The sequence below is a fragment of the Rhinolophus sinicus genome, chromosome 3, assembly GCF_057876585.1.
Source record: "Rhinolophus sinicus isolate RSI-liver-muscle chromosome 3, RSI-T2T, whole genome shotgun sequence".
In the NCBI taxonomy this organism is placed as follows: Eukaryota; Metazoa; Chordata; class Mammalia; order Chiroptera; family Rhinolophidae; genus Rhinolophus; species Rhinolophus sinicus.
This window is the reverse complement of record NC_142503.1, coordinates 179,539,149-179,551,219: the sequence shown is the minus strand read 5'-3', so window position 1 is coordinate 179,551,219 and position 12,071 is coordinate 179,539,149. Positions and strand designations below refer to the sequence as shown.

Genomic DNA, 12,071 nt, shown 5'->3' with positions numbered 1-12,071 from the left:
CCCTCTACTCCAAGCCCCCTTGTGTGCCCACATGCCCATAGCAGGAACTGCAGCACCGGCAGAGGTCATTGGAAGTTAAACACTAAGCTGTACTGGGGTCCTCATGGGAATATTCAGTCAAGGGCCGCCGGACTCCAAGACAGAAGCTCCCAGCAGAGCTGTGGGGAGTGTTGGCTAATTCCGGATAGACATCCTGGTCCAGCTGGATGAACTTGGAGAGCCACACCTTCCGGGAGGGACAGACAGAGCCCCACTACGGCCGGTAGGTGTGGGAATGTGTCACCATGGGCTGTTCAGGGTATTGGTTGGACTTCACTTTGGAGGAGTAGATTGTGGTCTAAATATCTGCTATTCCTCCCCCTTAAATTAGAACCACAAATAACTAATCATGTTGAGGAAGCCACTAAAGCATTTGGGAAGACAAGTTCTAGAGCAGGGTTCTGCAGAACTGTGGCAAAAGCATCCTGTCTCTTGTCTGTCTTCCAAACTCTCTCTCCTTCTGAGTCCTGCTCATGCACACAGCCAACTCCATGGCCCATCCCCAATGCACACACTTCTCAATATCTCTCTCTCTCTCTCTCTCTCTCTCTCTCTCTCTCTCTCTCTCTCTCTCTCTCTGTCTCTCACTCGCTCGCTCGCTCGCTCTCCCTTGCACACACACACACCCTTCCTTTGGTCTGCTAGACTTATATGGATCTTTCCAGTTCTAAGCACTCAAAAGAAACAAGGCATTTGCAGAGGACCGAGACAAACTTTTTTAGTGAGTTTAGATTATCTTTAAAAACCATTTGGCAAAATGTCCAAAAATCAGGAACACAAATCAAGCAAGCAGGACAAAGTTACAAGGGCTGGGGGCATTCTGAGAAGGCAGGGTTGTGACATGAAATCTCTATCACAGCCACTTCTTTCACAGCGCTTTCCCCGAAAGTCCCCTCCGTCCCACCTTCTTGGACTAAATGGACTATTTATTGATTACTCCAAATCAATAGAATGAAAAGGTTCCTGTTTGATGGGCCAGGTTGTTTCTTCATATATATATATATATATATATATATATATATATATATATACACACACACATATATATGTGTGTGTGTGTGTGTATGCATATATATATATATATATATATGTATATATATATATATATATATATATATAATTTTTTTAAAGAAATATCTTCTCATATGTCCCAATTACTGGTAAAATAGAAGACTGTTTCTAAAATGAAGCGAGTTGTGGGAAATAATAAGCGCTGAGAGGAAATTTCCAGTTGCTTTCAGGATGTCACTGAGCTGGAAAGGCCCTTGCCAGGGACTGGGGCCCTCCTCATTGACTTACTGTTTCCTCCTAGTTTATCGCCCTCGTGCCTGAACAAGTCCAGCCTCCTCTTCCACAGCAGCCCACATCTCCAGAAAGGTGGCAGGCACATAAAGGTTTATTTCCTAGAGCCCCTCCCTCGGAAAACCAAGACTAATTCCTCACTCTGATTTATTTTTAAATGTACCATTAAAAATTAATTTCCCCCTTTGTTTTTCTCTGGGTCACTGATTCTGAATTACCATGTGGCATTTTTCCTACGTGTGAACCCACATATTTTACCTTCGGGACAATTTGTTCTTTGTTTCTTTAACAGCGGCAAAGTGGTCACTAGCAGCCCCCCTCACCCCCTGGGTTTTATGCGGAGGGTCTCCAGCTGGTCCGGTCACGGACGCATTTGTACACAGGCAAATGCAGGCCAGCACACACACTCCCACTCCAGCTGATTATATATGTACATAAAATATTGATTAGAAATGGTAATGGAGTCACCTACAGGATTGGATACAGGAAAATGAAAATGAAGGAGAGAAAGGTTTGAAGGTGTGTGAGAGAGAGAGAGAAAGAGAGAATTTCTCACCTGGGAAAATGAGAATAACCCTAACGCATTAAAATATGCTCTCTGTATGTTAGCAGGTGAGGAGGCTGAACTGACGTCCCTGTGCCCTTGGGTTTTCTCAAGTCCGGGAATGTTGACTAAGCCACATGGGTAAAAACTATGTACGGAGCACACGAACCCACTCATGTATGTGTTCCCCAAGAAACATCAGCACTGAAATGAATGGATTAATCCATTCATTTGGTTGTTCTTCCAACAAACCAAAAACTGCAGTCCTGTTTTGCTACTTTGCTACCCGTGGCTCTAAAGTCACTTGTGATGAAACACTGGGGTTGAGGTCAGAAAGATGCGTCCCCCGATACCAGCCTTTGACCTCCACAAGTTCGTCCTTGGAGATTTTGTACCCCTGCACCACAGCAGATATTAAAGCTCACCAGAAGGCACACATCTGTGTATGGGGCCAGCTCACCAATGCCCAGGGCTGCTGCCCAGCGCGTCCTGGGCTTTGAGCAATGGCATGTCACAGGGATGCTTAGTTCCTCAGTGGAAACAGTGGGTATATTTCTGGCTTTCCCTGTGCCCATAGAGTGAGAAGTTAATTCTTTGCAAAGAAACCAGGAAGGGTAGGGAATCCAAACCTCAGGTTTACTTTATAAGTGATTTCCACTTGAAACCCTTCCCAGACACTCTCAGGACCTCCTCTTCCACATTCCCTTCTGCTGCTTCCCTGACATTCCCTCTTTGCCCATATTTCTCCTCAAACTCAAGCCAGGGTTGCCATCAACTCAATGAATTACCCAGCTGCTAAATCCTCCATCCCTCCTTGCTTTCCTGGTTAACATAATCAAAAGACGTACTTCCCCCATTTGAATTTTCATATTTATTGTCTCTGACTTGAACGAGGGACAAACACATAGATATCTCAACCTCAACTAAAGAAGTCACCTCTGGAGAGAGGAAGCCTAAATAATTTAAATATCCAATATTTGCCACACTTGGTAGTTTTATGTGAGGAACTGCCCCACAAACATCAAACACTGTTCACAGCCTCGCTTACCCACGCTGAGGTTTCTGTGGCGGTTCCCACTCGCGGGTTAGGAGGGAGCGTCTTATGGCACTACCCCCCCCCCCACCAGCCGTGCAAGCTGGGATCAGTGTAACCTTTAAAGAGAATGAAAAGCCACTTTTCAAGCTGATGGGAATCTGACTCCATTATAATTAAGGATGGCCTTCATCTCCCAACCCATTTGCTGCCACTGACACGGTCTAAATTCTGCACCTGAAAGACCCAGGGAACTCCTAAAACTAGAACCAAAACGGTCGGCGTGGAGGCTGGGACAGTCCCGGCACTGACGCGAGATGCTTCTGTGAGGTTGCCTCCCCTCTCCTGCGTGGTCCACCCGGGGTGGACGTAGTCTGTGCAGCGAGAGGGGGACGGTTATGAACACTTCCTGGAACCCCATATTACCCACAATATTTTAGGGGTGCTGGTGGTTCTTTGTGGGGGATAAAAAAAATGAAAGGATGGCGGAGCGAGTACTGACTTTGGTAGTTTAGTTTGCTTCAGAAAAAAGGGAAAAAAAGGTGGGGGGTGGAGGAAGACGAGCACGAAGTTGAGCCTGTCCTCCAGAACCTAGAGTTTTCATTTTATTATTATTTTTTAAGCCTTCCGAGGGACCACTCCGCGCATACACCCAGACGCGGTTCCACCTGCCCGGAACGGCGGGACTAGAATCCCCAGAGGGGAGACCCCAGCAGGTACCTAGGCAGGTGGGGAGTGGACAGCGGAGGGCCCTGGGAGGGAAACCGCGGGTGGCAAAAGCAGGACCCTGGAGAGCCCGGGCTGGACGTGCAAGGCAGCCCCCGCCGTTCGAGGGGATCGGTTCTCCACTTTCCCACTCTGCGCGCCCGGAGCTCTGTCCAAGCCCGGGAACCCGCGCTTCCTGCGAGTCCACTTCCGCAGCCCCGGCCGCCGCCCACGCCCACGCTTCTCGGACCACCCCAGGTTCCAGATAGCCGAGCGAAAAGCCGTCTGGAGCATGGAAATCGCGCTGGTCTGTTCCGCTGGGCGCAGCATCCCACAAAGCAACGGACCAACTTTTCCTGCTCTGCAGCGCCGGGCGGGTGTCCCCACTCACGGCGGGATGCGGGCTCCCTTCGCAGGGCATGCGGGACGCAGTGCGCCCTGGGCCACGCCGCCCGCACCCCTGGGGTGCCTTGGCCTCACTGTGCCGCGCGCGCCCTCGGGGCTCCCCACCGGGACCTCCGGGTTAGGCAGCGCGGGCCGCCTGCAGTTTCCAAAACCCTGCGCGGCACCTAAGATTTCACCCCCTTGCCGATCATTTTTGGTCCCCAGTATGGAAATAAATATTAAAGTCAAAGGGCTCCGTGGGGAGGCTTTATCGGACAGGACATCCTTGCGACTTTGCCGCACCTGTTCTGGGCTCGTTCCTCCTCATTCCACAGAAAGTCAAATATTTTCTCAACGCGAGAGGAAGAAAGAGTGAATGAGAAAGCACTGCTCTTACCCAAAAGTCTGGGTTTGTAAAGGGGGGCTGAGGGGAAAAGTTAAAGGCGGGTTACCCCCAGAAGGAAACCCAAGAAGTGTGTGGCTTTTCCCCTCCGACATCCCCCAAGTGCCCCGGGGTCCGGTCCGGGCCACTTGAATGCCTAGAAGAACTGCGACATCCAGGACAGAGACAGCTGGACAGGCAGAAGGACAGACCGAGAAGCAGAGCACCTACTGGTTGTGGTAGCCGAGGGGGTCCGGGATGCAGAGTTCTGACACGTCCATCAGGCCCGTTTTAGCATTCCCAGTTGGTAGAGAGAGACGACGGGAAAATCACGCGGACGAGCAAGTGAAGGGCACAGGCGAGGTGTGAGTCCCGGCCGGGGCACAGTGAGCGGGAGAAGGCAGACTGGGAGGAAGCGCCGTGACGGGGCGAGAGGGAGGCAGAGTCGTGCGCGCACAGCGCGGGGTTCCCACTCCTGCACACACTCTGAGCGGGCAGAGGGGATGGGAAGCCGTAGAGGAGGCTTGGGCACCAGAGACTTGGAGCCTACTAACCCTACTGTAGCTTTAAGACTGGGAGACTGATGTATGGTTTGGCTCCTATTGGCTATCTCTCAGGGGCTGGACTTAAAGTGACAGAATCGAGCAGGGGTGGGGGGAGGCGGGTGAGCCAGAGAGACTTCAATGGAAATCAGACGCTCAGGCGAGGTCCCCATCTCCTGAGGAGCAGGACGGCTGGGCTGTACAGCCACCAGGGCTGCCCTCTGGCCATTAAAGAAAAAAAAAGAAAAAGTCCAACTGGCTGACACGACTGGGGGGTGGAAAGATTTGCTGCTTAACCTATACCCCCTGTGCCCCATCCTATCGGTTTAACTGGCAGGCCTAGCAAACTCACCTCTCAGCCTTTTGGAATGGGTCTGTTTTCCATATTAAAAATGACTCACATTTGTCCACTCACATACCAAGGAGAAGAGGCCAGCGCCTCAGAAATCCATAGCCTCAAACCCTGTGTTCAGTACACAAAAGTGCAAAGGGTCAGGCCAGCAGGTGAGGCACAGCGAGCGAGAGAGCAGGAGAGAAACAGATTCCCTGCTCTCCTCACCTGGGCCAGTTGGTTCTGAACCGCTTTCATATGGCTAGACGCACGCAGGGTGTGCATCTATAAAATGCTCTCTAGGTGTCTGAAATGACGCTCTCTTCATTGGCAACTCTCAGAAATGCACCCAGGACACAGACACGGGCAAATAAATTCCTGTCTGCTTAGGAAAACACAATGGTGGTTAAAACAACCAACGTACCGTACTGCCACATCCACTTGGAGGCACACAAGTAGACACTTCAACATACACACCTGAATCCCCAGCTATGAACACACCTGTAGGCCTGTCTGCTGTTCCCTCCATGAACCCGAATATTATGGGCTGCCACTGTACCAAAACAAACTATAAGTCATGCCCCAATTCTTCTTCTGGGGCTTGTCATCTTTTGAGATGTGCCAGCCACAAGGATAATAATCAATTTGATGATTCAGATGAGTGTGGGGACAGAGGCAGGTGTATAATTATTTAAAGGGGGGGAACCCTCAGGAGAGACCACCACCCTATTTTCCTATACTCTACAGAAGACAATGAGCAGTAGGGGGGAAGACATAATTTTACCATAAAAATAATGTCTAAATGGAGTGTCACTGCAGGTGGTGTTCAAGTACTTCAGGAGTAAAAAGCAGAGAGGGTTGTGAGAAACCCCAAGAGAGACCAGCCGCTCAGGAGGGGCTGGGGACTGGGCAGCAAGACCGCAGGTGATGCTTGACTTGGATAAATGGAAGCGCGTGCAGTCTGGGAAGCAGCTGAGATTTTTCATAAGTGCTGAAGTGGAGGAAGGCGGGATTCTCTGCGTGGGGCTCAGGCAGGTATCTCGCAGAGAGATGGATGAAGATGTCTGCTCTGTCAGCAGAACCCCCAGCAGCCCGGGTTGTTTTTAATCACATAGGTACTTGGTCACATTAGAAACAGAAAGAGGGTGTAGAGACACTTTCCTTGAGCTTCTACGCAATCACCGTCTCTTGCCAAGACCTTAGTACTAGAGTCTCTGCGTCCTTTCAGGCACCAGAAATCCCTTCTCCAAGCACACAGCAACCGGGGAGCGCTTTATAAAATGCACACTCAATATACCCTTATTGCAGTTCAGAAGGAGGCCCCAGTCCTCCCGTGGCCCCATAAAGAAGGCCCCACATAACAGGCTCCTTTGTGTCTCTCTCTGCCCCCCTCTTCAGCCCTTGTCACGCTCCCCTCAGTCTCTGCACCTGCCAGCTAGGATACCCCACCTTCCAGACCACACCAGAACCTTTTGCTGTTCAGTTTGCTTCAGGTAATTTCTCAATTATGTACACATGTACTGGTATGAATAATACCCCCCCACCCATCCCTCCACACACACACACACACACACACACACACACACACACACACACACACACGATTGTAAGCTCCGCGAAGGCAGGGAGCATGTCTGTTCTGTTTACTGGAGAATCCCTAGTGCTTAATGGTGCCTGGAACATAGCAGTTGCTTGATAAAGATTTTGCTGAATGAATTGGTAAACTGTAGCAGTTTGGGGTGGGGTGACAGAGCTTGCTGAGGAACAGGCCAACTGCCCCGGAAGGGGGTTAGGCCCTGGTAGGCTGTACGGGATCAACTGGCTCCTTGCGTTGTGTGCGTGCACCATTTTTAACTGGAGACAGCACACACTCAGTGGACCATGAAAAGAAAGACAACTTCACAGCCGGGAGCAGTGGATGCAAAGCCACTGGGGGCAAATGAGGGGAGCTAGGAGGTCTGTGTTGGTTAAAAATCTAGGCTAATGCCTGCATACAATCACTGTCTGCATCCAAGGCACAGAGATGATGGGAGCTGAGGGCCTCGCTTCTGGACACTAGCTGATTGTCCCCCAGGGCCAGAGTGAGGTCCTAGGGACCCTGTCCTCCTCAGACCGTTCTCCTCTGCTGTGTCTGTTCAGCCTCCTCACACATAGTCCTGGAACAGAGTTCTTCTCCCCACTCCTGCACCCCCAGCAAGCATGAGCCTGCAGACTCTGCTACAGGGGAGACGAGGCCCCCCCCCAGCAGGAACCCCTGGGGGTCCAGATCCAGCCTGGCAGGCCCAGGCAAACACAGCCAGATCACATACTCTTCATGGGACCCGGCTTTCTCCTGCTCTGACCTTAGCCAGCTCACAGGAGAAAGGATTCCTTCCCAAAGCCAGGGTCAGGTTCCACGTCTCTAGCTGGAGAGACGGCAGTGTGGGAGAGGGCAGAGGACTCCTGGTTCCGGTCCTGACTACTCCGTGTGACCTTGCCAAAGTCATCTCTGTGAAAAGCAAGGTGGTGGGGAGTAGAGTGGGATGGGCAGGATGCTTGAGTTCCTTCAAACGTGAATTTCATTCAACCGGTCATCACTTCATCCCTGCATTGCTCGCCTAGAGCAGGTGCTATCTGTGATCCACCTCTAGCGAGAAGCTCTAAGCCACCCTTTCACCGACTATGTCCCAATGCTGGCACACCCAAGCGGACAAGCCAGCCAAAAGGGAATGGGACAAAAGGCACTAGACACAGTAATTGTGGAGAGTATCAGGGGACAACAGCTCACTTTGTTTTTGTGACAATCTCCCTTAAATAGACATTTATTCCAGTCACAGAACCTTATGGGTAAGAGGGCTCAGGGAATCAGTTAGAATCATCATCAGACTTTACAATTAAGGAAATCTGTAAATTGCACTGTGTGGTGAAGTGACCTATCCAAGGTCACACAGCGAGTAACTAGCAAAGCACACCATCTGTGGATTTCTACTTATCCAGCTCTGAGGTTTTTGTACACAAGTCTCTTTACTTTCCCTCCTTGCCCAAGTTCAAGCTCTTTCCTAAGGAAGTCAGACCAGAACAGTGCCACTGGCAATGCCCTCCACAAAAGTCACCTGGGACATGGGGGGCACCCAGGCTTCTGTGTCCACTCCCTCCTCCGGATGGTTTCCTGGGTGGTGGTTTTCAGGAGGCAGATAAGTAGGTAAACATACCCAGACACATTCCTGCCCATTCTGTTCCCCAAACCTGTATTTCTCTGGGTACAAAAAGCTCTGTGTGGTGGACAGCCAGACACAGGCCCACACTAACCACCCCTCTTCCCCATCCCAGCCTGGCTAAGTCCTTAGGATGGGCTGTACTACCCCCTGCACCTGGATCTCAAGGGTTACCTGAGCGGTCCTGATCTCCGCAGCTGACCCCAGCACAGCACCCCTTGCCACAGGGCTGCTGAAAATCTCCTTAACAGCACCTCGTCTTGGTGTGTAGCTTTCCTGACTTGAGGCAGCCCCTGCCCCCCGACATCAGTCATCTCCGCACACATGAGGCAGCAGCAAGCAGAGTCTGGGGTTCTTGAATCCCCTCCCTGTGGTGTGCTGCTCACAGCCCAACCAGTGAGAGGCGGCTTTGCTCATCATTCAAGCCAGGCAGCTTAGTAAGCGCTGCTGGAGTCCGTGTGGGCCCCAGGAGGGCCGAGGACTTCATGGCTTCATCACAAAAAGACCCAACAGGAATATTTGGAGCCTGCCACATGCTCCCGAAGTCCAGTGAATGGGGGACACTAATCGTTGGGTTATGCCATCCCTGTCCCTCACCCTCACCCACGTTCCCCGAACCCAAATTTCCAGATGAGAATGATGCCTTGGGAAACACACAAGGTGAGCGGCCACTTCTTACCACCAGCCCAGGAAGGAGGAGATGCGTCTGTGACACTGTCTGAATCACACTCCAGGCTCATTTCTCTTCCACCCCAGGGCCAGCGCTGGGGGAGGCGAGTCTGGGAAGGGCATCCATTGACAATCCACGATGACTAAGGAGGGCCTGGCCTAGACGGTGAGCCTAACCTGTGCCTCTCTGGGGACACTGCCAATCCGGCTGGGGCTCCATGGCCTCCAGGCCAGGGGAAATGTCCCTGACCACACACCTCTGTGGGCCCACTCCCTTCTCACATGCTTGAATTTGGGGTGTGGAGTTATATCCCTGAGTGGTGGTCAGCAGACTGGCAGCCCATTGGCTGGCACATATCCCAAGGATCATAATTAACTGATAACACTAATACAATGTGAGTTTGTACTCCCATAATAGTCTCCTGCTGACAGATAAATGCTGCGGAAACATGATGGCTTTTCCTGAAGCTGTAATGGGCCATTATTGGGGCAAGGAGGCTCATGTCCTATTAGCGCTGCCACCATGACACCAAAGATAAAATATGAAGGGGACATCTTGAGTGGATAAATGCTTAGGTTCCCTCCCACCACCACCATCATCCATTTCATTCTCTGAAATCCCTACCAGTAGTCTTGGAAGAACTTCCGAATATTTCAAAGATCCATTATTTTTTTTTTTTTCTGAGCCTCAAGATGCTATGCTCACCAACACAGCTGAATAGTATATTAAAGTTCTCTGTTTGCCAAAAAGACTCCTTCTTTCTCCTGCAGGTGCTATGCAAGATGGCAGCTGCCGTGAGCGGCAGGCGTGGGGGGCAGTAAGGTGAGATACGTCTCTCCATAGAAACAAAGGTCTCTCTTCCCTCTAATCACCAGGAGAACAGGGACACGTTATGACAGTGATAACTTTGTCTCCTGCCAAATTTCAGAGTGAGAGGGTGCGGGAGTGCAGGGGGAAGGAAGAGGAGACGGAAGTTGGAGCAGGAGCGGGAGAGGACGACTGACTATGCCCTGATAGTACCTGGTACCGCAGAGGCTTTGCACAACTGGCTATTGACTGAATGAGTGATCTGTCTAATTAAATATTTTCCATTACAGTGGATTGTGGGGTTTTCTTTCCTTACAACAAAAACTATTTGACCTTATTTTTATCTATGTCACATAGTAATGTAGCATCCAATTTCTTGTGACGTCTGCATCAATTTAAGCATAAAACATAGATGGCACATAAAACATAGTTTCAAGTAGCAGTACAATTTGTCTCTAGGACTTCACGGTTGGTAAAAAAGAAAACTTCTCTTTGTTTGAGGATGAGACAACTGTAGACGTCTCATGGTCAACATGGACCACAAAGAGAAGGAAGCATTTGCTTTGCAAACTCACAGATTATACTTCCATGCACATTGCTGTTCTCCAGGATAATTATCTTAGAGACACCATGAGGTACGTGAAACTTTTGGAAAATTAATTCTGAAGTACCCCATTCAGGTAAAGTGGTGTTAAGAGGGAACAAAGAAACATGTCGGCCTAGCCTGTCTCCCTGGCATTAATGACATAAAATTTAAAACGTGGGAACATTTGAACGTGTTTTCATTTCTTAATGGCTCAAGTAAGGTAGAACTTATTTCAACGTATTTCATTATTTTTCTTTCAGAATAAAATGCATTTTATTTTTGCTCTAATACAACATTTTAGGAAAACATTAGGAGAAGAAAAAAACCAGCAAATGCTTTTAGGTTTTAGACAAAAATCAGATGTGTTTCATAAACTGTAAAGTGCTGTGCCTATATAAAACATGATTAAGACGATAGTTTTGGACGATGTTCTTACACGAGCAATTTGCTGGCCAACTGCTACCTTCACAAATGTATATCGTAATGAAACCCATCCCAGTGGTGAACTCTGCCCTACTCAGAACGATGTGATTAGGAATGGGTCGGTACCAGTTCCAGATGAAGTCTCGAGCTTTGTAGCAGGGCTATCTCTAACTTCTTTATTCTTCACTAACAATGGGGAACATGAAGCTTCAGAAGGATTCCTGACTTAAAAGGGTTTGCCTTTCCTGGAAAAACAAGACAAGGCACAAAGGGAAACGGCAGAACCAAAGACAGTTTAGAAAAATGGGTAAAAGGCAGCCAATGATACAAGATTTAATATGGATAAACACTGGTAATACACTTGTCAGCAATGGCCCTAGAAGGAGCTGGATGGTCAGAGAGCCGGTGGGAAAGCGGCGATGCAGGGAGACATCGGGGGTCAGAACAGACAGCACATTAAGCGTGGGCCTCCAGCTCAATGGCATGATAAACACTGCTTTGGGGTAATTCTACAAAACCCAGCCGAGCAAGGAGCAGCAATAATTCCTCTTTGCTCTCCCTTACTAAAGGCACAGATGGAATTTTATGCTCAGCCCTGAGGAACTTGCTTGGAAAGCAAGCTGGAAGGGTGACGGAGAAAGGATTTGAAGAGAGGTGGAGGTCTCAAAGGCTTCCTGCAGGGTGTCTGAGCCCCTTTGGAGAGGGACAGAAGTGGGACAAAATGGGATGGGTCGTCCCTGTGCACAGAGGGACAAATACTTGCATCCCGACACCACGTCACACACACACTGCAGGTATCGTCTCAGGGGGCTTGACTGCCGCCTTTTTCCTCCCTTTTGGTCAGCTCCCCACTCAGGCCAAGTCTCGCCTCTACTTCTAGGGCATGAGATCGGGCTTATTGAGAGGCCTGGTGGTGCGCCAGGAGGTGCAGGAAGGTAGCTCCCCAAATTCCTCCTTTTTTTCTGCCATCTATGCACGGTTTCATGGTGATTTTTAAAAATAAATGTGCAGAAAAGACATGCATGAAGCAACCTGCTAAGTCTCTTTGGGGCTGGATAGGACATGGTGACCAGCACAGGGGGACATGGCAGATTGCTTGGCATCTGTCCTCAGCTCAATTCCCCTCTTT

General features: G+C 49.9%; 1 protein-coding gene across 5 annotated transcripts in view; it reads right to left on the bottom strand.

Annotated features, from left to right (window-relative positions):
- Nucleotides 1-12,071, bottom strand: part of ESRRB (estrogen related receptor beta) — a 168,133-nt gene that overhangs the window by 100,728 nt on the left and 55,334 nt on the right. Inside the window, exon 1 of one of the 5 annotated variants that reach the window (XM_019733678.3) lies at nt 9,136-9,394. The exons of 2 other annotated variants lie outside the window; for them this stretch is intronic. Coding sequence is in view for 1 of the 3 variants with exons in the window: in XM_019733675.3 (XP_019589234.1) it covers nt 4,621-4,670 (50 nt within the window). In the remaining 2 variants the exon portion in view is untranslated. Of the gene's footprint in view, nt 1-1,338; nt 1,446-4,620; nt 4,946-9,135; nt 9,395-12,071 lie in introns of those variants that run through there. 2 more of the 5 variants (XM_019733675.3, XM_019733679.3) reach the window with 2 other exon arrangements.